The following is a 27,654-nucleotide window of genomic DNA, read 5'->3' on the forward strand; positions in this document are numbered from 1 at the left end:
CAAAACAGTGTAATGTAGGGCGAAGCGGTCCTGGGCCGGCGTCCCCGTTGCTCCGGCACAGGGCGTGTTGGCCTGCTGAAGACAGGTGCCCGCAGTAGCCCACTGGACTTCGTCTCCTTAAGGTGGCTTCATTGAAAAAAAAAAAAAAAAGCCCTCATTTTGAAAAAGGGGCCACTCAACACATTGGTTTCCTAGGGGATCTGCAAGGCCAGTTACACTCTCTTAAGGCACACAGGACAATCACAAGGCTTATTAGAAAAAAAAAAGTTTTTCGGGAAAATTTAAAACTGCATCAGTGAGAAAACAATCCAGGACAGCTGTGCCAACTTCCCACCCCCACCCCCATCACAATGCTCATTCTTTCCGGGCAGCAAGGCTGTCCTCTGACAATTTCTAAGGAAACCTTACACCTCATCTATCCTATAGCCCCAATCCTGCCCCTTCAGACTTCTTTTTATTCCCTAAACGCACAGAATATTTCAAAGGCGTATGATTTGAATCCCCGGAGGATGCCTACACTGCTCTTCGGATGGGTGCAAATCAGAGTCCAGGATGCTCTGGGAGAAGGTGGGGTGGGGAAACACCGCCTTCCAGGGTGCACCTGGAGATATTGTGCAACTAGGTCAAAAAACAAGAGCTTCACATTTTCTTTAATAAAGGTCTTTATGATTTTGTAGCAATACGCTGACTTACCCTTGTATATAAAAAGTACAGTAAAAATGATAGCAATATTTAGATGCATAAATATTTTGATACTCAGTTGTTTGTTTGTTTTTTACCTCAGTTACTCTTTGCACCTGCATTTTGGTAATTAAATCCTTAAGAGATGCAATTGTACTGAGGTAAGCTCTTCTTTCTTCTAGCCAAGATTCTGAAACTTGTTGACCAGAATGGTCCTCTCCACCACCGTAGGGTGATTCGGTCAGAGAGAGTACCTGCATACCTTCATTATGAACAGCTCTCAGCAATCCCTAGAAACCAAAACGCCAAAGTCAGAATTCAGACAAATTCTTCTGGGGCTGTTGGGGTAAACATACAAAGAAATATGTCTTCAGACAGATAACTACCTCACATGACTGATTTAATAAGGCCACTGCAAAAAGGAAGCCCCAGCTCCGTTACCGACAGCTTCCTTGTAAGGATGGGGAAACCAGCCCAGGAAGTTCGGACTGTGTGCAGCTATTTCTAAGTTCCTCTATCGAATGTGCTCTTTCTATATTTAAATGACAGTTATACTCTAACCAAATGAAACACATGAGAGAAAAATTACAGGACTTGAGATAAACACACTGCATCACCGCATCGTGCCATAGGTAAGAAAAGGTCCTGAAACTACTGCATCATGATGTATGTAAAATAAGGAAATGAGACACAACTGATCTGGCTCCTTCTTTTTTCAGGGAGGATACTTACCATATGACGTCTTATTTGCTGCATAACCTCTGCTCTGTTCAGTGTGGAAGTGACACTGGCAAAGTTTACTAAGAAATATCTGGCATGTAGTACCTTTATTTTCTTTGGAAATGAATCTGTTGAACTTTCACCTTCGTCGGCTTGGCCTTCCGATGCGGCGTCAAATCCCTGACTTTGTGTAAGATAAATCCCCTGTCCCCAGTCGGATCCAGAATCTGAAATAAAGTAAGTGACCATCTACCATATAAAAATTCTTCAACAATGAATACCACACAATTCCAGAAATTTATACAACTTACCACTGGAACAGATTTCTCTATTTTGGTATGTGTCAGAATGTGTTAATTCAGGAATTGAGGATCCCTAATGAGAGAAAATAAAATAAACGAACAATATTTTTGTCTTAATAAAAATGTTTGATGAATAATTTTCTTTTGAATACTGTCAAGAAAAAAACCAAATGACATCTGTCACATTTTTCATAATTAAGGAAACTAAAGATGATTTCACCAAGTCTAATTTTTTCTTTTTGTTACAGATGTTCATAAATTATGGAAGGATGATATCTCTAATGTAGATGGTCCCAAATCCACACAAGAGTTTTTTGGAATGTGACTAACACCACACAGTGAAAGATTTAAAATAAGAGACTACCCTCAAGCTTATTTTTCTCTTTAAAACAGACTGTTAAAAAAACCAACAACCCGTAGATCATTTAGAGATACAAATTATGGAACACCAAGTACCTCTTTAGTTCTCAGACACTGTGTCACTGCCTTCAAGGCATTGCACTCCTCTGTCAGCAAACGAACAGTCACAAAATGCTCCCTTTTTAAGGCTTCTGTTTCTGAAATATGTCTTGACTCCATATCCAAAATTTCAGCAGCATGCAGTTCTTGCATCTGCTCTATTTTTTCAGTAAACTGACCGATAATTTCAGCAACTTCTTCTGATGAACAGTCATTCTGTAAATCGATTTGGATTCCTGCATTTTTCACGACAATTTGAGGAGTCTGCTCACTGCTATTGACCTTGACTGTGCGATCGGTCTGCGACGCAGAGCTTAAGCTGCAGTACGCTCTGCTTTCTTGCTCCTTTGTCTTATCTCCTTTTTCTAAGTAGGAAAACTTCACTTTAGCCTCTTCAAGTTGATCCCCAACCCGACTTAACTCTTTCTGAAGAGATGCCATATTTGTTTCTTTTACCTAAAACATAATGAAGAGTAGAATTTTAAGTAAAAATTGTTTCCATAGAAAATGTAGATTGAAAAACAGTTTGGGGGTTAGAGTTAGGAGAAAAGAATAAGAAAAAAAAACAGTTTGGGCATAGAGTTCGCCTTTTATATAATTGAATAATTCAGTCTTAGTTAAGAGTAGTGGTACCATCATCACCACATCGATTTCAGAATATTGTCATCTTTCTTACACTCACTGTTGTCAGTTCCTCATTTCCTACCAACCTCCCTGCCACGCCCCTTGGGAATTATTAATCCAGTTACTAATCTATAGTTTACCTATCCTGGATTTCATATACAGAAAATTATACAAAACAAAAACAATAAACAAACAAGCAAAACAAAAAAACCCAACAATGATGATATAAAACACAGAAAAATCCCAATTGAAAGAAAGCAGAAAATACTGAAAGGGAGATCAATGGTAGGTGAACGTTTTACACTACCCACATACGTCATAACTGACTTCCCAGTGGTCTCTGTCTGACAGCAGGGCTCTTCACACTTCCTGACGATGCTCAGAGGGGATGCACCAGAGGCTCATCCATGCGGGCACCCTGCACATGGATTTTGGGCTTCCACTGCCATCCAAATCCTTCTGCAAACCCGGTGTTCAGAAATTACGCTCTGATAAGCTTCCCTCCTTCAGATTTGAATTTTATCATTATAGTCCTTGGGTCACACAGACTGGGGTGCTTCTTCCATGTGGCTTGATACCTTGCTAAGATGGCTCTGCTTATTTGAGGATAAGCTTTTAAGACCTCAGTTGCTATTCTTTCTGAGAACCGGGCACTATTTGGTTTCTTCCCCACACTTGGTCAGAGCACCCATATCTTTAGTGATCTCTTCATGAGGCAGAGTACCAAGTTGGGCCACGTTATGAGAACGAATTGCTCTTAGAATGGGGCGAGTAAGTGTGAGGTCCCAATCCATTCATATATCTATGGTTTATCTATGTCTCTGGTACACTTAGCTACATCACTATCATCAAATGTAGATTTTAAAGGGGAATATTAAAAAAAATACTCATTCCAACTCATAATGTTCCCAAGGATGGAGCAGAACTGCTTCTGTGGGTTTCCAAGACTAACTCTGAAAACAGGAGGTCCCATTTTCTTCAGTGGAATAGCTAGTTGGTGGTCCTGAACTACTCACTTCACAGGCAGCAGCCCTGTCTGGGGTCCTCAGGGGGAGTATCATCTGTGTTAACGCACACTCACCTCCCTCAGAACAAAAGGCGCGCGCGCGCGCGCACACACACAGTCACATATAAGCATGGACATACATTAGTTCCAGAATGGAAATTTTACCAACTTCTGAATTTTGGCTTTCAGGGAATCTATCGACCTCTGTGACAGACTGTCTTTCTCGTTCTTTGTTAAAACACCAGAGATTGAAAGCATTCTCATAACAGATTTCAGGAAAATCAAGCAAGCAGATGCTGGCAATTTATAATCATGGAATTTTTAACCAAATCCATGAAAGACTATTTTACCTAGCTTTGAAGTCATGGGCCTGGGTTTGTTTTTATAGAAAATTCACTCTATGAAATTAAAATATGGAGAAACAAGGGAATTAGGAACTATGGCACTTATTTTACCAGAAGTTCTTCTTGAAGTTTTTCTGCCTTTTCTTTATAACTGGCAAGTTCTTCTTTGGTAGCTGCTGCCTCAGCTCGAAGAGTTTCAAGTTCACCAAAACATACACCTTCATTGGTGTGAAACAGCTCAGTAGTTTTCTGAATGGCAATGGAAAACATTAGAGAATATCATTAAAGAAAACAAAAACCACAACCAACTCTAAGGTCTTTTTCTACTCTTTTTGTAAAAAACATTTTATTAGGGACTCATACAACTCTTATCACAATCCATACATATAGATACATCAATTGTATAAAGCACATCTGTACATTCTTTGCCCTAATCATATTTTTCTTTTTTTACATTTTATTAGGGGCTCATACAACTCTTACCACAATCCATACCTATACATACATCAATTGTATAAAGCACATCCGCACATTCCCTGCCCCAATCATTCTCAAAGCATTTGCTCTCCACTTAAGCTCTTTGCATCAGGTCCTCTTTTTTTCCCCCTCCCTCCACACTCCCCCCTCCATCATGTGCCCTTGGTAATTTATACATCGTTATTTTGTCATATCTTGCCGTATCCGGAGTCTCCCTTCCCCCCCTTCTCTGCTGTCCATCTCCCAGGGAGGAGGTCACATGTGGATCCTTGTAATCAGTTCCCCCTTTCCAACCCACTCACCCTCCACTCTCCCAGTATCGCCCCTCACACCCTATGTCCTGAAGGTATCATCCACCCTGGATTCCCTGTGCCTGCAGCCCTCATATGTACCAGTGTACAACCTCTGCCCTATCCAGTCCTGCAAGCTAGAATTCGGATCATGGTAGTTGGGGGGAGGATCTTTTTTTACTCTTATGAGGCTTTTCAGGAAAGCTTGTCTGCAGAAACAAGGGCCGGAATCATCAATTCTCCACCTTGGGAAACTTCTTCAGAACCATCATTTTATATACTTGAGACAGGAAGAATCATTTTCATGGAATGAAAGGTAAATCCTAAAATTTATAAATTAATGAAGACAGCATTCTTTGTTGTAATTTCAAAGTTTCATGTTTATATCACTTTCTTCAAATGACACCAGCTATAATGAAAATTTTTATATATTTTTCACTATTCATAAGGGATGATCGAATAGCATGAGTACTGGAGGAAAATACACACAAACACACACACACACACACACAGCCATTCGCTGAATTAATGTTTCAAACATTCTTCTGATTGCGCTCTTAAATGACCATGCTAAATGAACTAAACAACCTGATCCATAAGACCACAAAATGCATCAGGTCCTCTTTTTTTTCCCCTCCCTCCCCTTTCCCCCCTCCCTCATGTGCCCTTGGTAATTTATACCTCGTTATTTTGTCATATCTTGCCCTATCCGGAGTCTCCCTTCCCCCCTTCTCTGCTGTCCCTCTCCCAGGGAAGAGGTCACATGTGGATCCTTGTAATCAGTTCCCCCTTTCCAACCCACTCACCCTCCACTCTCCCAGCATCGCCCCTCACACCCTTGGTCCTGAAGGTATCATCCACCCTGGATTCCCTGTACCTCCAGCCCTCATATGTACCAGTGTACAGCCTCTGCCCTATCCAGTCCTGCAAGGTAGAAAAAAAAAAGAGGACCTGATGCAAGGGGCTTAAGTGGAGAGCAAATGCTTTGAGAATGATTGGGGCAGGGAATGTATAGATGTGCTTTATACAATTGATGTATGTATATGTATGGATGGTGATAAGAGTTGTATGGGTCCCTAATAAAATGTAAAAAAAGAAAAGAGGAGGAAAAAATGATTAGGGCAGGGACTGTACAGATGTGCTTTATACAATTGATGTATGTATATGTATGAACTGTGATAAGAATTGTATGAGCCCCTAATAAATTGTTAAAATTAAAAAAAAAAAGATAAAAAAAAAAGAAAAAGAAAATGATTAGGGCAAAGAATGTACAGATGTGTTTTATACAATTGATGTATGTATATGTATGGATTGTGATAAGAGTTGTATGAGCCCTTAATAAAATGTTTTTTAATAAAAAAAAAAAGACCACAAAATGTAGTCTGATTCCATTATTTTGGTAGCAATAATATGAAATGACAACATGTATAATAATAATTCTATAAACACTTTTTCTGTGCCACATAGAAGATAGAAAGAATATACTTAATTTAGTACAATTAGCAATCACTCTAGGGAACTAGGGAAGAGAGAGTGTCTTCAGAGTATTTGAGAGAGAATGGCAATACAAACCAACCTCGAAGCCTGCCAGAGCCCTGTCGAGGCTTCCCTCCCTCTCATCTCCTCTCCACCTGTGCTCGCTGTCTGCCAGCAGCTTCTGCAGTGCCAGCAGCTTCTTTTCTTGCTCCAAAGTCTTTTCCTCTGCAATTTGTACTTGTTCTTTTTCCAAAGTCAAGCACGAATGCATTTCAGCTAGCTGGCTTTCCAATTCGGATATTCTCGAGGTTAAGGCAGACACATCTGACTCTACTTCTGTTTCTGTTAGTTCATTCTGTTGACCTGCCCTTTCTGGTTTTGATGAAACTGGTGGTGTATCTTGATAAAATTGAGCATATTCCTGAACGGCCTTAAGTTGGACTTGACTCACAAGAGCAGCGGCAACGTTTTCTTCAAGCATTTTCTGTAGGTTCACCATCTTCTTTTTAAGCATTTCTGTTTCAGACTGACCTTGCTCCTGCATGTCATTTATTTGTCTGTAACACTGGATGAGTTCCAAGTCCTTTGCACTAACAGTGCTCTCAAGTTGTAGCAGCTTTGCTTCCAGATTGCTTATGGGTGTGTGGTTGTTTTCTTCAGGAGATCTGGGGTGAGTCTGAGTCCCTAGGGGCTTAAGGGTATCCTTAGAAAAGACTTTGTCTAGCTCAGTTTCATCTTTGTTGGAATCATCTACAAGCACATTGATATTTTTCTCTGGTATACTTTGGATTTGTCTTAGGTTTTCACGTTCTCTCTTTAAACTACATACTTCTTGCACCAGCTGATTCATTTTACAATTGGTTTCCTCAAGTACGCTTTTTGTGAAGGCCATTTCTACATTTGTTGTTTCGACTTGCTTTTCCAAAGCCTGCTTTTCAGCTAATACCATATCCAACTGATGTTTTAAACTATCTGCTTCATCTGGGAGGGAATTGGCATCTACTGACGTTTTCTGTTCAATATTTGCCAACTCTTGTTGAAGTTTTTCAATCACTTCATTGAGCTTTTCTACTTCTTCGTCTCTATTTTTCTTTACTTGTTCTTGATCACTCATCAAGTATTCTATTTGTATTTCGAGATTCCTTATCAGTTCATTTTTTTCTTCAACAACCTATAAATTTAGAGGAAAAAAGTGACATGTAATACATGTGCTTATTTGGGGGGGGGATTTGATTTCTTAGGGTACAACATCAAAGAAATCATCAATCACATAATAAATTACTTTTTTAAAAATAAAATACTTCTTAGACATACTATGCTACTATAAAGTGCTGGTATAGATCATGGGGTCTTATTTGGTCTATTGTCCCCTTTCCAGAAAAAAACTTACTCAATGCCCTCTGACAATTACAAACTTGCAGACTACACCCCATCGCCCAGGATAAAGTGCAGGCATCTGCTTTTGCAGCCCTGTAAACAGCCACCGTCTCGGAACCCACAGGGGCAGTGCTACCTGTCCTATAGGGTCGCTCACTGTGAGGAGCAACTGGTTTTAATGGTTTGAGTTTGAATCTTTCCAGCATCCCCAAGGGGGCGATATCACCCACTATGAAACAATTCCTTTATTTTATCAAACAAGAACTTCATTTAGAATTTTGTTCAAAGAACCAAAAAAATGTAAGGAGATTTACACTTCTAGTAGCTTATTTCCAATAAAGTAAATACCAAATACAAAAAAAAAAATCACTGCCACTGAATCGATCCTGACTCAGAACCACCTTATAACCATCAATGGAAATGACGAAATATTGAAATATTGGCAGACGGTGTCAAAAGGTACTTATCTTACCCAAATCATACCTAGAGGATTTATGAACACACTTGGTGTCTTGGTGGCACTGTTGGGTGGACATTGGACTGCTAACTGCAAAGTCCGTGGTTCAAGCCCACCTGCTGCCCACGGATGAAAGACAGGGCTACCTGCACCTGCAAGGACTTACAGCATCAAAACCCAAACTCACTAGACAAAGTGAACTTCCCTGGTGAGTTAACTCTCTACAGGAGTAGAAATCATCTTTTTTCACCCTTAAGAGTGGCTGGTGGTTTTGAACTGCTGACCTTGACGTTAGTAGCCCACCACGTAATCACTATCCCATCAGGACTCCTATTTACATCCCAAGAAACCCTATACTGTATATACCTGTGTATAAGCCGAGTTTCCAGCACATTTTTGATACAGCTTTTGTGGAAAAACTAGGTGCCTCGGCTGATATTCGGGTTGGCTTATACTTGAGTATATATGGTATATAGGATCACTATGGGTCGGAATCAAATTAATAACACTGGGTTTAGTTAATAAATTTGGTTAGAGTGATATGATGAAATTTGTGTCATTGGCAACTCCTTGGGAAGCATTAAAACCCTTTGAGAATATTAGGAAGGGTCAAGAATACATATATTTATGAAATCAATATGCTTGAATAAATTAAAATTAACAGATAAAATAAAAACTAAGTTTTGCTTTGAAATTCAATAAGAAATATAAAGTTATAACTATTTTGCCCCTTTAAATTCCACCTCAAATTAATTCCAGGCAAAAACCAATTTCAAATGAGCATACCTTATTATCGGTTGTAATTTTAAGTTGTTGGTGAAGTTTTTCAATGTGTTCATTCAACTGACTTATTTCCACTTCTTTTTCCTGTATTATTTGAGTAAATTTCCCCAAGAGAACATGTTGGTCCTGAATAGAGACATCATCAGATTCTGTGACAGCAAATCCCAGTTTCTCCATTTCATCCTAGAGACAAAAAACAATCGTCCCACTCAGATGTCATTTTCAGACCACTTTTAAAATTAATTAATGCTTACAAACTACATGTGTAGACTAAATAAGTATAAATATTAGAGCTAGCATCTGCTTATTCAGTAATTCTGAAAACATTTTGATAAAAGTCTCAAAACACTTCATTTAGAATATACTTATATGTCCAAATTGAGTTTAAAATAAATCCCCCACAAATCCACTTCTCTTCTAATCTAGCTACTCAATATTATTTAGTAACTAGCTTTGAATATGCTTACAAGGATAAGCAGGACCAAAACTACAAATTATTCTTAGGCAGAGTTAAAAAAAAATTTTTTTTAGAAACACTAATTACCTTAAACAGTTTGTTTTCTTGTTCAAGTTCCTGCAAGCGGGTAGTGGACTCCTTTTTCTGTATTTCTAATTGCATATGTAGTTGCTGAACTTCTTCATTCTTATTTTCCAGTTCTTCTCTAAACTGTTCTAATTGTTCTTCTAAGTTTGTGATCTTAAAACCAAAATTTTTAACAAGAACAAAAAAAACACAAAATTAGTTTATGCACATACTTATTTCTCAAAAGTGTGTACGACTGCTCTAAAGCATGCTTCCTTAAAACATGTACATAACAGAGTAAGAAAGTGGGCTTCCTCAGTCAGATCAGCACCTGCCCGGTTAGAGAAACATATCTGAGGAAGGCCAGGGGAACCTCCCTACCCAACGTGCCCTCTGATGGATGAAGAACAGAGAGTCAAGGCAAGATGCGAGAGGGGGCACATCTCACTCTTATTTATGTTAGAAGGGCTAAAACAGCATCAAGATCTGTAGAAAGAAGGCAGTTGTTTCAGTGGCCAAGGAGTAAGATCTGCTCACGTTAGCCCAAGGTATCTAATTAGCCCACAAGGCAACAGAAGCTGAAGCAGGCACCAAGAGTGAGAGAGCCTCTAAAGTATAGAAACAATATGATGTGTCTAAACGAAACAGAGTACATTTTAAAGACAATTTTTGGAGAAAACTGGAAAGCAACTGTTGGTAGAACAGTTGGCTTATTGTGGAGAATGGATTATCATGATTTGCAAAGCAATTGCTATGATAGACAGTAAAATAGAGGCTGAAACTCACAATAAAGATGCAGAGCTAATTATCATCATATTATAGGAAGTGAGTTTGACTAGGAATAATAATAGTATTAATCATACTTAAAAGACAGCTCATGCCTTTGGAGATGTTTAATAAATATTTGATGAGTACATTTTTAAAAATCATTTTATTGGGGGCTCGTACAATTCTTATCACAATCCATACATACATCCATGTGTCAAGAACTTATGTACATTTGTTGCCATCAACATTCTCAAAACATTTGCCTTCTACTTGAGCCCTTAATATCTGCTGCTCATTTCCCCCTCCCTTCTCACTCCCCCCTACTTCATGAACCATTCATCATTCTTCAATTATTATTATTTTGTCAGATGTTACACTGTCCGACGTCTCCCCCTGCCTTCTTCTCTGCTATCCATCCCCCAGGGAGGAGGCCATACCTAGATTCTTGTAATCCGTTCCCCTTTTCTACCCCATTCTCTCCACCCTCCAGGAATCCCCACTCTCATCACTGGTCCTGGAGGGGTCATCTGTCCTGGATTCCCTGTGTTTCCAGTTCCTATCTGTACCTATGTACATTCTCTGGTCTAGCCAGATTTGTAAGGTAGAATTGGGATCATGATAGTGGGGGGGGGGGCGCGGAAAAGTATTTAAGAATTAGAGGAAAGTTATATGTTTCATCCTTGCTACCCTATACCCTGACTGGCTCATTTCCTCCCCACATCCCTTCAGTAAGGGGTGTCCGGTTGGCTACCGATGGGTTTTGAGTCTCCACTCTGCACTCACCCACATTTTCAATGATATGATTTTTTGTTCCTTGATGCTTGATACCTGATCCCTTCGACAGCTCGTGGTCACACAGGCTGGTGTGTTTCTTCCATGTGGGCTTTGTTGCTTCTGAACTAGATGGCCACTTGTTTATCATCAAGCATTTAAACCCCAGACGCTACATCTTTTGATAGCTGGGCATCATCAGCTTTTGTCACCACATTTGCTTATGCTCACGTTTGTCTTCATTGATCGAATCAGGGAGGTGGACACCCATTGATATGATTTTTAGTTCTTTCATGTCTGATACCTGGTCCCTTCTACACCTTGTGGTCAGCCAGGCTGGTGTGCATTTTCCATGCGGGCTTTTAAGCTTCTCAGCTAGATAGCCACTCGTTTATCTTCAAGTCTTTAAGAACCCCAGACGCTGTATCTTTTGATAGCCGGGCACCGCCAGCTTTCTTCACTACATTTTCTTATGTACACATTTTTCTTTGGCAATCATGTTGGGAAGGTGTGCATCCTGGAATGCCAATTTAATAGAACAACGTGTTCTTGCATTGAGTAAGTACTTGAGTGGAGGCCCGATGTCCATCTGCTGCCTTAGTACTAAACCTATAAATATATGCACACAGATCTGTTTCCCTACACTCATATAAATATATTTACATAGGTACACTCCAGTCTTTAGACCTCTGTAAATATCCTTTGTCACCTAGTTCTTTCCTCTATTTCCTTTTACTTTCCTCTTGTCCCACCATCATGCTCATCCTTCATTTGGGTTTTAGTAATTTATCTTGGTTACCTTGCCCTTGCTGAATCCCTACCAGGCCATTCACACCCCTCCTTGCTACTGATTTTGGATCACTTATTGCTTCCCTGTCCCTGGGTTGGTCAGCACCACCTCCTTGACCCCTCCCTCCCCCTCTCCCTTGTCCCCCCAGAACTATTGGTCCCGTTGTTTTCTCCTCCAGATTATTCATCCAGTCTATCTATCTAGATAGATCTGTAGAGATAATAATATGCACCAAAAATCAAGTCATAGCAAGATAGACGATTAGTGAGAACACAGCTATGACAACATAAAAGGAAACTAATTACCCATAGAAGAATAAATTAATTGAAAGAAAAAAATTTCAAAAAGAAAAACCTGTTAATAGATACAGGTCTGATTTCTGATCTCTAGGTCGTGTCCCATGGGATACCATGCTTGGCCCCAGAGTCTGTGCTTTGTACTCCCTTGGGGCTCCCTGCTCTGCTTCCACGGTTGCTCTGCCGCACACTTGTAGTGGTTTGCCTCAGTGTCACAGCGTCAGTCTGGGTCAGTCCCGACCCTGAGTCTCCAGCGTTGTCCCCCTTAGGGCCCTGGGCCATCAAGGGACGGTGTGTCTCATACTGGGGTCAGCCATATTTTCCACTCTGTCCATTGACTGTTCAGTGTGGGGATATCATCCTCTAGGCCTGATGGGCCAGGATGTGCTCCACTCTCTCTTCCTCCCCTTTCTTTGCTCCCATGTGCTCTGATCAGACATGGCCCTCTCCCCTAGCTGCAGCTTCAGTGCTGTCCTCTCAAGTAAATTCTTCTGGGGTGAGAGGCAGTGATGAGTACATTTTCAAATGTGTATTTATCTGATGGTCTAAGTGGCTGTATTAAAAGCAATCTAACTCTTGAGCATTCTAATCAGGAATACAATAGGTAAATCCAGATCAAAAAGGAGAAAACTGTAAAACAGATGTTATGTATCTATATGAAACCAAAGTAAATAATTATTTTAAAGCATAAATGTTAGGGGCAGAGAGACCAAGCAAATGCAAGCAAAACAACTACAATGGCAGCCATGAGTGCTGACCCTGTGGAAAGCAACCAAGGCCCTGACCACTGTGTCCAGACACTGTGCAATGGGAGCTGGGTTTGTGGCGCACATTTTCCCACAAAAATAAAACAAATGACAAAACGAAGCAGCCTGACACCCACGAGCAGCATTTAGTAGCAGCTGGCTGAGAAAACAGCCCATAAATCATTTATTGGGCGAGAAGGTGAAGTAGGACATATGCTGATCTCATGTTGGCATGTGATTAGAATCGTCTCTTAGCGTTGGCAAACACCCAGAGAAATCATTCAATCTAGGACTGCCTCAACAGAAATAGTATCAATACTAGTAAAATAGCTATCATTTAGACATAGTTTACTACTAAACGCTGTAATGAAAGCAAAAAACAAAACCACAAGCCCTGTAACAACCTTATGAGGTCTGACTTGTGATTATATTAACTTTAGAGAGGAGGAGAGGCGTGACGGAGAGACGAAGTAACTTGCCCTGCAGCTCACAGGGCTGGTATTCAGGGAAGCCAGGTTTTTCTTTTTAAACGGGAGGAGATTTCTCTGGAGTATTACACTGTTAATTATCAGGCATCCTATGTCTAATAAGCAATGTGCAAGACTTATACTTAGGATGTTTTGTAAACCGGTAATTAAACCCAATAGATACATTTTAAGTACATTTAGTGAGTGGGCATATGTAATTATCAAGTCTTGGTAACTGTGATGATTTTAATCTTCCTCAAAGTTATATAATAGTATTTACACCTATGCCTGTCTTCTACAATTACTTCTGATGACATGGTATTATTTGATGACATGTGTAGTTATTTGAGCCAAATTTTCTGCCCTGTCTCACTGGATATTTGCTTTTCTTATTGCTACAAGAACTTCTGAAGTCTTTGTAGGCATCGTGGTCTCAGGAGCAGCAGCATTGGCACAAAGAACTTCAAGCCCACCTCAGACTTGCTGAATCAGAATCTGCATTTTATCAAGATTCCCAGGTGAGTCAAAACTCAACCAAACTCACTGCCAGCGAGTCAGTGCTGACTCACAGATCGTGTAGGAAGAGGGTAGAGCTGCCCGTGTGTCTCCATGCCTGTAACACTTGCGGGGAGGAGAAAGCCCAGTCTTTCTCCCATGGAGCAGCTGATGGCGTTGTTCCCCTTGCGGTTAACAGCCCAACATGTAGCCACTTGCACCCTAATTGTTGAGAAGCACTGGTCCAAAGCACCAGCACTTATCCATAGGTAAGCAGCATCACAGTAGGGACTCAAATACCAAACCATGTTGTTACAGGGCATTCTTTCCCCTTAATCAGCCAGACTCCAATCTGTGTGATCACAACCAAGTACCAGAACAGTTAATTATAACTTACAAGTCTTTTAGGCTAAAAGCTATGTGTTTCAATCTTGTTTAGTTTCGCCACCCTTTGATGTTTGTGCTGTTTGAATTACATTAATTTGCACCTCTTTGTGTTGTTTCGTTCTTTTTTACAAAATGTTTTTGTCTCTTTTATATGTGTATCTGTCTCCTTAATCAGACAGCACATTCCTTGTAGTCAGGTGCTCTTTTCACAAGTGGACAGCAACACACAGGTGCTCGGGTGGTGTAGTGTGTTACACATGGGGCTGCTCACCGTACAGTCAGCAGCTCAAATTCACCAGATGAAGCTTTCTACTTCTCTAAAGAGCTCAATGTCCCAGAAACCCACAGGGGCAGTTCAACTCTGTCTTATAGGGTCACTGTGTGTTGAAGCCCACTCGGTGGCAGTGAGAGAGTGCATGTCAAAAAATCTTGACTGGTGTTTTTCCATACTCTCACCAACAAGGCAAAACCTACCTGGATGCTTGCCTTTGCAATAAAGCATAAAGCACCATGGCATAGCATTCTAGCATGAGTGGGCTCTAGCAGAGGGCTTGTTGTTGTTATTAATGAGTTGAGGAAGAGAACCAGCTGTCGTTTTAACCATGTAGTCACCGTTTCCGGCCCTCTCCACATCTGCAGGAGCTGGGACCTGCTGATGGATTCTGTCTAGTCTAAAGAACTATGATTGTGAGCACAGGGAGAGAGTCACTCGATCCTTAATTCAAGACATAACACTGTTCGCTGCCAATTTACATGTTCACTAGTTTATTCTTTTCAAAACCAACTTAGGGCAGTGAGCTAAAAAAGGCCCCAGATTTCTTTATGCTCAACTGATATTCTCGAGGCAGTTTACTGACAGAAATTCAAACCACATTCTGTCACTTACACTCCTTACCTCTTTTTCCTTTCTGTCTACGGCATCGCGCTCAGCCTGCAATTGCACTTCAAGGGACAGTTCTGCTTTGGCATCTACAGCTCCAAGCTGTTTGAGATCCTCTACCTTGAAATACATGAGAATGTTCTCAAAATTTCAGACCATAAGTTCTATTGTCCATTTCAATTAGAGAAGAAATCATACTCAACATGGAATTGGATCATTTACATTCATGAATAATAAAAAATTATTCAAGCTAGAAGGCATTCCCTACAAATTTATAGGAATGTTTGACAGTCTCAGATCAGAGTTCTCAGAGAAAAGACAAGTCATCCTCCATCAGCTATGCCCCAGACTCGCTTCGTACACTTGTCTCTTGTATCCATTTTTGTTTTCTGCAGTAAAATGGTGATGGCTATCATGGCTCCTCAGGCTGGGGGAAGCATCGAGCTAAAGCAGTGCCCACAGCCCTTTCACTCAACGATCACTTTGGCAGCACAACTTTGATCGATAATTACCAGGCTAATCTTTTTGGCTAACTAATCTTCCTTTCTCAGGGTTATAGTATGCAAACCACCTTTGGAAGTAAAGGCATCATATCAGCAATACATATAAACATGTCTACATTTTGTTGTCATGCCAGGAAGACGTCCATAGTCATTTTTAGGTGTAACTTATATCAAAGCACCAAGAGTAACGGCAAAAAGAAAGAGAAAGCGACCTCACCCGTTGGAAAGGGTCTGCACTAACGAGCAGGGCTTGCTCTAGCTCCCTCACTCTGCACTCCAGCTTCTCAATCTCTTCATTTCGTTCATGTACATCCCTCTGAAGCTGCTCTTTGGATAGCAAGAGCTCACTGCACCTGTCAGTTTTTTCTTTCAGATGATTTGTTAATTGTTCAACCTGGAAATATAATAAGCAAAACAAAGAACAACTTAAAAATTACAGCAAGCTAGAAATGATAAAGCATACCCTAAATTTACCCGGTGTTTGAGAATGCTTTGCTAAGTATATTTGTGGTAAGGATAAACTTTTTTTGTCTCAGTCAAAGTGTCATTTTTCTGGCTTAATGTAGCCAATCAGCACTAGCAAAAGAAAAATAACAATGCTTTCATGGAACCTTTTAAAAACAATTCTTTCTTTAAGACTAAGACTTTCACCGGCTAACAGGAGATAATAAATTGAGCTTTAACGGCACCATCATACATACCACAGTGTAATAGAAATGACACATCAGCAGAGCCTTGACTTGACCTCTCTTGTGGGATAAACTACCTAGGAAATCTTTCATGGGTGTCCTGTCCCACGAATGACTACAGTCAGCACAGGTAAGCATACAATCATTTTGAATGCAGCAGGGTTGGGAGTGGGGAGGGAGTCTTTGATGTAGCCTCCTTTAGGTAATCCTCCAACCCAGAAGAGAGGTGCGAGCCAGTGTGGTCGGAGGGACTAAGACTGTCCCTAAGTGATTCTGGTGTGCGGGTCTTCTGCAATGAGACAGTGTGATGGAAAATGGCAGGAAGGGCAATGGAACTGTAGGAAGGATTATGAAATTCATTACATGACTGGAGAACACCCTTAGTTAAAAAAAGGAAGAAATAAATGTAATAGTAAGGACAGTAAGGATTTCTATCTTATTTGTCAGATTTTACAATGAGTATCATTTCTCTGAACATTAACCAAATGCAAGTTTAACACTAATTCCAGGATCAAAGATGATAAAATCAAAAGCCCCGAGGAGAAACTATAACAGTAATGCGTGGACTAAGATCTGGAGTAGGGTCAAAAGAAAAGACAACCAAGTAGGCACAGCAAACGATAATAACGGGATTGTCTCTCATCTAGAGCAATCCGCGGCTGAGGAGTCACACGAGGCACAGTAGGCAGAAAACAAATGGATCACAAGGTTCCTGAAGAGAATCAAGCTTCCACATCCCGGTTAGTGTCTGTTTCAAGAATGAGGAGGGTCAAACCTTTCCAGCATAAGGGCACTACATCATAGAAGATGACCACGCCAAACTCTCAAGTTCACATATTCTGTTACTCCAAGCATCAGTTCCTTCAAGGTCATGACAAGTTCCATTTAGCAATGCATAAATGGAATCTTACCGCTTTCATAGAGTTAATTTGATAAATACTGAGTTCTGACTAAGTTTCTGTGTTTTGTGAGGAAAATGGACAGATGGGGTGAAAAGGGTAAAGCAGGGAAGAATGGATAGAAGGTGACCACAATGGCTATGCCAATAATGAGGAGTAGGATTGAAAGAAATGACAGAAAGTGGACACAGTATGGCTAGGCCCACCAACGGATCAGAAGGGTAGAGAAAAGAATGAAATGAAGGATGAATTCTAGGAGCTAGCAATAAAGAAGGTATGCGAGGCACAGAATTCACTGGGTTGAAGAAGAAACGTACTTTTCTCTCACGCTTCTTTGGTGAGGAGTCATCAGGACTCAGGGCTCTCTCTGGAAATGTCCGTTTGAGAACTCTATGGAGGTACTGAGAGAAAGCCCACACAAAACCAAAGCCGTTGCTAGTGAGTCCACTCTGTCTCATGGGACCATAGTAAGGCTCCAGTCTTCAGGGAGGCAGACTGCCAGACCTTTCATTGGCAGAATGGCTGGTGGGCTGGAACAACTAATGGCTTAATCACTATGCAAGTGGCTGAATATTCACGTCTGGTGCTCAGGAGAGAGGCCCTAGCTGGAAACACCAATGTGGAGTGATCTGTAGGTGATCACTAGGGATAATCTTGATAAGAGAAGGAAATAGAGTCCAAGGACAATTTTGGAGCCCTGCATCATTGAAGTTTTGGGTAGAGGAGAAACAGAAGACAGTGACCCAGTGTGTCATGGAAGTCAAGATAAGGAAGTGTTTCAAGAAGGCGCTGTGCTACCACTGCATGGTCAGGGAAGTGAGGACAGAAAGAAGATTCTTGGGTACGGTTGTGAGATGACTGTCAACCTCCACAAGATCAGTTTCAATGCACCCCACTAATATAAACTGTCTGGAAGCTTCACAAGTCAATTGATAAGAGGAGCTGGGGAAGTAAAGACACTGAATATTTGATAACTCTTCTGATCAGTTTTATTGGGAATAGAATTAGAAATAGGGCACTTTATTTAATTGGTCAATACCAGAACATGTATACAGATGGGGAGGATTTCAATAGAGCACAGTCCAAATTTCAAACATTAATTTGTAGGGTTTCAGGGACCTCATGTTGAAACTACTACATTTTCTGATTTTAAGATTTATATACCCCTACACCAAACAGATCAATGGTCTCAATATCTGACATTCCATATTTATAAAAATGGTAAAAAAAAAATCAACTGTTTGACCACACTGCGCATTAATGATACAATCAATGTCCTGGTGCGAAGTAAGACTAGCACCAGCTGTGATGTTTACAGTTTTGTGTCAAGGTGGCTGGGCTATGAGTGTCAGCAGTTTGACAGCTAGGAATTCATGTAAGTTGGCAGTTTTGCAATGACGTAGCTATGCTAGATTGTGTGAAGTGGTCACTCTTCATTTTTGCATAATTCTCACTTTCACATAATGATCTGGTCCTGGGAACTTAGTCATATTGGTGTGGATGTACAGTATTTATTTTCTGTCCCAGATACAAGTACTGTGAGCAATCTCAACAGAGTCCTTACCTCTCTAGTTTGGTGCTCACTGACAGGCTGGAATCGAGGAACAACCTTAAGCTGCTGCTCTAGTTTCTGTATTTCTTGTTGGAAAACATCTCTCTCATGTTCTCGATCAATGGCTTGCTCCTGGAGTTCAAAAAATGAAACAATATGTATTGAAGATGTGTTTCCTTTTAATTGTAGATCTATTATTGAATAATCTGTCATAGAATAGCCTAAACTATACAGATTTAGAAAAGTAACATTCTTGCAATGGTACGTAGCTTACTTTGGTTCTGGAGCAAAAATGAAAGTATTAAAGTGTATTTTGAAGCTCAAATTTTTCTTTATTCAACTAATGTGAGATACAGAATGAATAAAAGCATTCTCCTTAAACCGCACTTACTTTTTTGGAATAAAGGAGCAATTCCACTGGTAACTTAATCAACTTAATTACATAAAACCAGTTGTTTGATAAACCAATTTCTTTCATCTTAACATAAGTTCTTACCAAAAATTATAAAGCACAGAATCTCCCTCTGAAGTCTGTTTAGAAAACATCATCAGGCTTCGAGAGTTCACCTTTTCCTGGAGGCTGTCACGACATTGGCAATGACTCTCACTCTACTCCACGCACACGGATGTCTGTGCGTCCACCACTCGAGGGTAAAGCAGTCTGAGCTCTGAAAACTCATGTTTCTTCTGACTAATTTGCTAAAAGACTAAAACAAGCTTCTTAATTCTGATTTGTGAGGGACTAACTGGAAGGGCTTATGTACAATTAGGCTATTTGAATTTAAATAGCTGGATAACAAAAGCAATTGTTGGATTTTCTTACTGAAATAGTATTCAATTGGTAAAATAAAGCATATACGTGAAACTATTGTAACTTACTAGCATTCCCCTGAGATAAACAATATTTACATGGAGAATACTTACATCTAAAAATTTCCTCATTTTTTCTAACTGCTTTTCCAGTGCTTGGTTTTGTTGCCGGAGGTCCATCAGCTCAGCATTTTTTTCTTGTTCTAGCTCTAGAAACTTACTGACTTGTTCCTCAACATCTATTTCTAGAGCTTTTACTTGTTTTTGTAGGTCAGCATGTATTTTTTCAGCTTGACATTGTACTTCTAGTTTTTCTTTCATTAGCTTTTCTGTTTCCTGTAGTAATTCTGTGTACAAATGTAAAGGTAGACCATGTTAAATCACAATTAATGGTGTTATGGTTGTGTAATCACCTATAACTGTTGAACTTTTCATGAGATAAAAATCAGAGTTTTAATTCAAAGGCACAGAAAATCAGTTAAATACTCACTTTTAAAAATATCACACAGCTTAACATATTTCTGTGTAAGTAAAAGGGCCGTGTCAACAAACTGATAAAGAACTGACAGAAAAGAGTATGTCCTGTCACTTTAGAATATTTCTGTGAAAACAGCATAGCAAGTGACCAATGAACCTGCTTTCTCTAGGCAGAACGAAATGTGAAGCTCAAGAATAAGAAAAAGCCACTGTTTTCTTTATCGGAGGCAAAGATCGATTCATCCCAAAACCATAAAGTCACTTTCATGTGCACATATAATACACACGAAGATCAAATGTGAAATCGTTAGCCAAGGCCATGATGAAACATATCTGCATCCAAAATTTCCTGTCAGTTTTATTCCTTCCTGACTCTGTACTCCTTAGTGGTTCTCGCATGCATGTGCGCAGGGAAGCTGACAAGAATGAGAGGGAATGAGCTATATGCTCACCAGGAGGGAGTACAGGTTTAAATCCCAGGGCTGGCACTTCTTTCCTGTGACACATAAGGTACTCTAGTTTCCTTTCATGTGGTAACAGCAGTCCTGATCTCTTACAGTTACTATATGATTAAAGGAGTTCATATATGTAAAGAATAGGTCTTCTGGTGTGTTAAGGACTACCTAAGTGTAAGCTATTATTATCAATAATAATGTAATAATTGAGAATACACAGCAAAAGTACAATAATTCTCTAGTGAAGATGAAAAGTAATATATCAAGAGTCTTTACGATCTATTTAAAACTAGTAATAGCTTGATAGAAAACTTTAGAACTCTTCTACAGAAAAAAAGCATAGCACTAAGATCAATACCGATATTGGAAATTAGAATAAAAAGTTAATCAACTAGAAAAATCTGACCAGATTTCATAGATCCATTTGATACCATCATCTTATATACTTCCAGATTAAGAAAGAGCATTTGAAAATTCAGAGATCACAAGAGTTTAGTATACTGGTTAATGAAAAAACACCAACACATTCTTTAAAAATTCTCTATAAAAAAACAGATATAAGATGATGGTCACTAGGAATCTAATTTGGTAAAGTGGATTTATATAAATTTTTTGTAAGAAAGTTTTTGTTAAAGAGAAAAGCTGTTAGGTATGCACCACATCAACAGAATTGCAAAATTAGAGGTATGTTAGTTGGTTGAAAATTCAAAGGGCATCCAATGCTATGAGTTGCAAGTCTGCCACCCAAAGCCTGCCATGCAATTGCAGACACACCTGCTCCAGGTGCTGCATCGACTGCAGCGTCTACTAGTCCTACAAAAATAGGAAAAGAAAAAATAAAAAACAAAAAATATCACTTCCTAAAATGTGAAAATGCACAAAAGGGAAAAATAACTAAAAGCAAAAGTTGAAGCAATTATCATCAATGGTAACATTTTGGGAAGTTTCAATACTGCTTGAATAATTATGAGTACCATATATATATTTCCCGTATTAAAATGCCAATCCTCAACCTGTTACACTAATTTGAGAAGCCAGAAAGAAACTCACTATATATACTTTTAACAACTTGTATTTTTAAACTGACAAAGTGAAATTAGTGATTACACATTTATAATTCCAACTGTATTGTGTAATATAAAATAGAAAGGAATGGGGGGATTTAAAGCTCTATCATTGCAAAACCTGACATTTTTTCTAAAACCAATGAACAGACGTTAACTTCAAGATGTTACTTAATTTCTCACTTAAGGAAACAATGAAGAATAGTTTCTAAATTAAAATCTTAAAAGGCTCTTAGCAGTTTTTCAATCACTTCTACTTGGGAGGCCAAACTCCGCCACTATCTGTTCACTACTTGTGCTAAGTCAGTGCTCTGAGTTATATAACTATATATTTCTTCTGCTTCTCCATGAAAAGAACCAAACCTTACACAATTTTCAAGATATTCTGCACCGTGATTTGCAGCTTTCTCTTGCGGCAGAAGCTTGAGGACAACTCTTTCTGCAGCATGTCAAAGGAGGGGGTTCCAATTCTACATGGCTTGCCCAATGAGACATTGCCTAGAAGTTAGCTTTTCTGTTCATGATTTCTAATCCTCTTATAACACAGTGGTTGAAGTGCTCAGCTGCTAACGAAAAGGACAGTGGTTGGAACCCAGCAGCTGCTCCTCAGGAGAAAGACGTGGCAGTTGGTTTCTGTATCGATTTACAGCTGTAAGAACCTTATGGGGCAGTTTTGTTCTGTCCTTTCGGGTTTTAGGAGTTGAAATTGACTCGATAGCGATGCGCGTTTGGTTTGCTTTTTATATAAAACACATGGTCGTGTCACTGAAAAAGGGGGGCAAGGCAGGGTGAACTTTTAAAGCACGTAAATAAATCATAACAGTATTTCATGCAAGGTTTGAAAAGTACATACGCTGCTCAGCGGGGCCTGCCTCTGCTTTCATCGCCTCCTTCTGTCTGGACAGCAACTCCTTCTCCTCGAGGACCTGCTGCCGCTCTGCTTCCAGCTCTAGTAATCGGTCACTCGCACTTAACAACTCCTGCTCCAGACGGGCGACCATGTCCGACTTTTCCCGAATTTGCCTTTCAAAGTACGTTCTTTCATCTGCATAACCATCAATGACACCTACAAAGTAAAATGAACCATGAATGGGACTAAATGTCATTTCAAACATTACACTCAGATTTTAATATAAACATTAGTGGCTATAAGGGCAGCAAACCTTTAAATGATTCCAACCTACTGCAATTCTTGAATATATTTGCTGCTGACAAAAGCAGCCATCAACTTTTCTCTTCTAAACACACTGGCCTCATTCTTAAACAGTTATAAAGGGAGAAAGTACAGGCCTGAGGCTAAAGTTCTTAATGAGAAGATAACTAGACCAGGTTTCGTTCTGAGCAGTAATTCTACATTCATATAGGGAGACCATTCTGATTCTAAACCCAATGACAACAAATGACTTTAAGTAGGCTAATTTTTTTTCTATTTTTATTTTTAAACATTTTATTAGGGATTCATACAACTCTTATCACAATCCATACATACATCAATTGTGTACAGCACATCTGTACATTCTTTGCCCTCATCATTTTCAAAGCATTTGCTCTCCACTTAAGCCCTTTGCATCAAGTCCTCTTTTTTCTCCTCCCTCCCCGCTCCCCCCTCCCTCACGAGCCCTTGATAATTTATTAATTATCATTCTGTCATATCTTGCCCTGTCCGTCTCCCATCACCCTCCTTTCTGTAGTCTGTCCCCCAGGGAGGACGGCACAAGTAGGCTAATTATAATGAAGCCCATAAAGAGGTAGAAGAAATTTTAAATCAACCTTATTATAAAATTGACTGAACTCTGACATTTCCCTTTCTTGAGTTTAACTGATATCAGATCTCAAGGTGGAATTTGGTCCATCATCATGTGCAGGTTTGAAACTTTTTGAACTTTAAATTAAGTAAGCCTACTTTGAACAGGAAAGAAAAGATTAGCAACTTTGAGTGAAAAATAAAAAAGCCTCTGGCAGGATTAATTTTGGGTTAGGAACTTTTCTGGCTAATATTTGGTTTTGAGGGGAAGGGAGAAAACCTCTTAAAACCACAGTAAGATGTCTGTTAGTATTTTTCCCCTCTCTAATAGCTCTCCCCTCTTCATGTGCCTATGATACAACTGCAATCTTTGATCCGCTAAGTGCCTTGGCTGGGCTTCCTGTGGATGTCGTCGGGCCTCAGAGATAATGCTTTATGAGGAAATGCGTGGGAAATGTGTCATTTCTCTGGTTCTTGAGCTTCTCTGTTGCTCCTCCAGCCAGAAGGAGACTATTTGCTGTTCCTTAGAAAGTTGCTTGCAAGTAACTATTAACTTTTATTATGGTATGTTCCATGGAGTCACTATCTTACTAACTATTGTTGACCATGCAGTTTTTCTGAACTTTGCATTACTGTGCTACGTTAAGCTTACATGGACAAATATGATTAGACAGAGTCCTGGAGAGTTGAATACAAGGGAGCACCCTTCGAAAACCCAGAATTGCGCTGGGCAGAGCCGAGCGTTATTAGTACGCACTTTTTTCCTCTAGGAGAGCACTGAGCAACTCACTCTGAGTTGGCGCACCCAGTGGCATTGCTTGGGAAGGTTCTCTCTGGTTACAGTGAATTTGTTCGTAAAAGCAGTTTTGCTCAAATCTCCTTTGTTTGTGATGGCTGATTTAAGAGAACAGTGTGAAGCTGTGAAATGTTTCCTGCTTGGGAAAAATGTCACAGAATTGTGATGTTGAACACAGCATACAAGGACAGTGCTATGGGGGAGACTCAAAGGTATGAGCGGTTTTGTGGTTTCGAAAAGGTGAAATGTCGATTGATGACATTTGGTGTCATCAGACATTGATATTCTGGATATCCGTCAGCTTCCCAAACAGACACCTGGAGTTTGTTCCACCAGGTCAGACTGTAAATCAAGCTTTCTCTTTAGAGGTTCTGAAAAGACTGGATAACAGTGTGCAACACAAAAGGCCTTATATGTGGTAGACCAGGGACTGGTTTTGCCAGTACAATGCACTGCTCACGCAGCCTTCTCAGTGTGCCCAGTTTTTGGTGAAAAACAGCATGCCTCTCTTGTCCCACACACCTTACTCATTTGACCTCACTTCGGGTGATTTCTTTTGCTTCTATGATTGAAGAACATGAAAGGACAGTGATCTGACGACATAGAAGAGGTGAAGAAAAAAACGAGAGGCGCTGTTAGTCATCCAAACAGATGAGGTTGAAAGAATGGAATTGCAAATTTTGACAAATGTATTAAATATAACAGAGAGTATTTTGAAGGTGATAAGGTTGTTTCGTTAAAAAAAATTTTTTTTAACTACATAGCTTTTGGGAGGTGGGGTGGGAATGATTCCATGTTTTTTTGGGGGGGGTACCCCCTCGTATAAACCAGATGACTGTGAACTCAATCACATTTTAAATAAACTAGAGAAAGCTGTTATTTTAAGTAATTTTAGAAAGTCAATACCCCACAACAGTATGGCAGAACAAAAAGATTATGTGGCTTTAAGGGTCTTAATCCAGGCTCCTCAATTTAATGCTGAACCTGAACAATCTATTTATTAGCATGTTTTAGGTGTAATTTCAATACCTTAAAGTTATAAGAGATTTTTCTTAATACTTTTATTGGAGGCTCTTACCTCTCTTAACAAAATACATACATTCATGCAGTGTATCAAGCACCTTTGCACGTATGCTGCCATCATTTTCAAAGCATGCACTTCCTATTTGAGCCCGATATCAGGTCCCCATTTCTTCCCCTTCCCTCTCCCGCCCACCCCGCTCATGAATCCTTGACAAGTTTTAGATTATTGATGTTTTTTTTAAGGATAATGAGATTATGGTAACAACTCATCATTATTCATTTCTAGAATTTCTAAAATTTGTACTCTTTTCTGTAATTCTGTCAGAGTCTTTACATAATTTTAGGTATGTGTATATAGTATTAAAATTATTTGGAAGCACTTTTAAGAGAAGCTATAATAATTCTTCAGACAACTCACTGCCATTGGATAGATTCCAACCCAAAGCAATCCTCCTACAGGACAGAGTAGAAGCACCTACAAGACGCTAGACCTTTACTGGAGTAGAAAGCTTCCCCTTGCTCTGACCTTGCAGATCGCAGCCCAAGACACTGGCAGGATGCTGCCAGGGCTCCTCTGGGCTCTTCAGTAGTCATCTTATATTAGATTGGTGGTTTCTAAACCTAGATGTGCACCCAAACTTCTATTTCCAGAGCTTAAAATTTTCCAGGCTTCGTTGCTTACCTTCAGCCTTGCTGAGCTCTCCAGCCAGCTGCTCCCTGGCCCTCGTCTCTTCCTCAAGGCGCTCTCGAAGCTCTTCTTGGCACTTGAGGGACTCTGTCGCTTCATGCTTCTGTCGGAACGATTCACGCATCAACTCTGTCTGTGTAACTTTTGCATGCTCGAGCTGAACAGGAGAGAAAGGATACATGAAGGAACAGAATTAAATCATTGGGAATACTAGTTATTTCCCCACTTAAAGCTAAAAGATTTTAAATAAAAGTCAAGATTCCTAAATTGCTGTCATCTAATTATTTCTTACTAACATTAGTAGAATAAATCACAGTAAAAGATAGATTAGCTGTGTATAGCTTTCCAAAAAAGTGCATTCTGGTTTAACTCAATAGGCTTCTTTTGGAAATAAACTACTCTGAATTACTAGATCAGCATTCTATCAATCAGGTAAAGGGAGATCTAAAGTCAGTGAAGCATAGGCTTTTTGGTATTTCATGTAACTGTGCTACATGATCACTTTTATTTACTTTGCCTTAAAATCGTCTGTTGGCTGTGATTCTGCATCGGCACTTTGAGGGGCTAACAATACATAACATCATGACATTAATGATAAATCATGGTGGCATAACAAAAATAAATTATATTTATAAACATGTGTTTAAGTGAAAAGCTATATATTTCTATCCATTTGTAAAACAAGACTCTATGGAGACTATTCAGCTTATTTTATAAATCTTGGATCATAAAGCATTCATCATAACAGAATGCTTTTAAATACTGCTATTGGTACATATTGACCTCATTCTTAAATAATTCTAAAGTGAGAAAGTAAAGACTCAAGGCTAAAATGTTCAATGAGGAGATAAGTGGACCACGGTTATTGGATCCACTGTATGACAATGCAGAAAAGCATTGGTTCCACTTTAGGTTTCTGGGCTTCTGATTGTCAGTACTTGCTTAGCACCTGTTTTTGTCAAAACAACTACATGGGGAAAATTTTGAGCTCAACTATTTCTAGAACTTCTCACTGCCACTGAACTGACTCATGGTGACTCTACGAGGCGGGGTGGAACTGTCCTGTGAGTTTCCAAGACTGTGATGCTTAAAAAAAATACCAGCACATAATCCACTATCATATAATCTGATAGTTCAAGCATATCAAGATGAATTGTAGAATCATCAATACAATAAATTTTAGAATACTTTCTTGTACTCATTGTTATTTGCTCCCCATTTCCCCCCGAACCTACCCTGCCACACTCCCAAGGAACCATTAATCCAGTTACTGTTTTTATAGATTTACTTATCCTAGATGTAATATACATAAAACATACCAAAACACATACACAAATCCAAAAAACTAACAACAAAAACAAAGTAAAACAGAAAAACCTCAGTCGAAAAGAAAGTAGAAAATATTAAAAACGAGAACAAATTTAAAATGAGTCCAAAGGGGGATCAAGTTGTTAAGTGTTGAATTTTAAGCTAACCGCATCCCTACTAATCCACCATCCGCTGTGCTCTGCTTGACCCCAAGGCTGCTCACACCACTAGTCTGTGCTCAGAGGAGATTCACAGGAGGCTTAATATGTGTGCATTTCATTTACACTTAAAAAAAAATGGAAACAACTTTTAAGTGAATCAATAAGGAAATCAAATGGTAAGATACTATATTTTAACCTAACTATATCCCCCATAAGCAAGTTTACAATGCTGTATGTCTCCTAACAAGTCTATTCACATCCCTTGACTTTGGTCAGAGAGATTTAGCTGAGGCTTAATCTGTGTGGACCCTGCAAATGGATTTTAGGCTTCTACTGTCATCCAAAGCCTTCTGCAAACCAGGAGTT

General features: G+C 39.6%; 1 protein-coding gene across 2 annotated transcripts in view; it reads right to left on the reverse strand.

Moving 5' to 3' along the window:
* The window catches only part of AKAP9 (A-kinase anchoring protein 9), a 158,632-nt gene that overhangs the window by 23,045 nt on the left and 107,933 nt on the right, over nt 1–27,654 (reverse strand). For both annotated transcript variants that reach the window (XM_075558430.1, XM_075558429.1), the window contains exons 19-32: nt 25,814–25,976; nt 22,422–22,634; nt 19,687–19,919; nt 18,775–18,894; nt 15,840–16,016; nt 15,135–15,239; nt 9,541–9,693; nt 9,000–9,179; nt 6,480–7,550; nt 4,248–4,385; nt 2,160–2,618; nt 1,713–1,776; nt 1,507–1,628; nt 780–971 (exon numbers count right to left, since the gene is read on the reverse strand). In XM_075558430.1, coding sequence (XP_075414545.1) covers nt 780–971; nt 1,507–1,628; nt 1,713–1,776; nt 2,160–2,618; nt 4,248–4,385; nt 6,480–7,550; nt 9,000–9,179; nt 9,541–9,693; nt 15,135–15,239; nt 15,840–16,016; nt 18,775–18,894; nt 19,687–19,919; nt 22,422–22,634; nt 25,814–25,976 — 3,390 coding nt within the window. The remainder of the gene's footprint in view (nt 1–779; nt 972–1,506; nt 1,629–1,712; nt 1,777–2,159; nt 2,619–4,247; nt 4,386–6,479; nt 7,551–8,999; nt 9,180–9,540; nt 9,694–15,134; nt 15,240–15,839; nt 16,017–18,774; nt 18,895–19,686; nt 19,920–22,421; nt 22,635–25,813; nt 25,977–27,654) is intronic.

The sequence above is a fragment of the Tenrec ecaudatus genome, chromosome 9 (assembly GCF_050624435.1).
Source record: "Tenrec ecaudatus isolate mTenEca1 chromosome 9, mTenEca1.hap1, whole genome shotgun sequence".
In the NCBI taxonomy this organism is placed as follows: domain Eukaryota; kingdom Metazoa; phylum Chordata; class Mammalia; order Afrosoricida; family Tenrecidae; genus Tenrec; species Tenrec ecaudatus.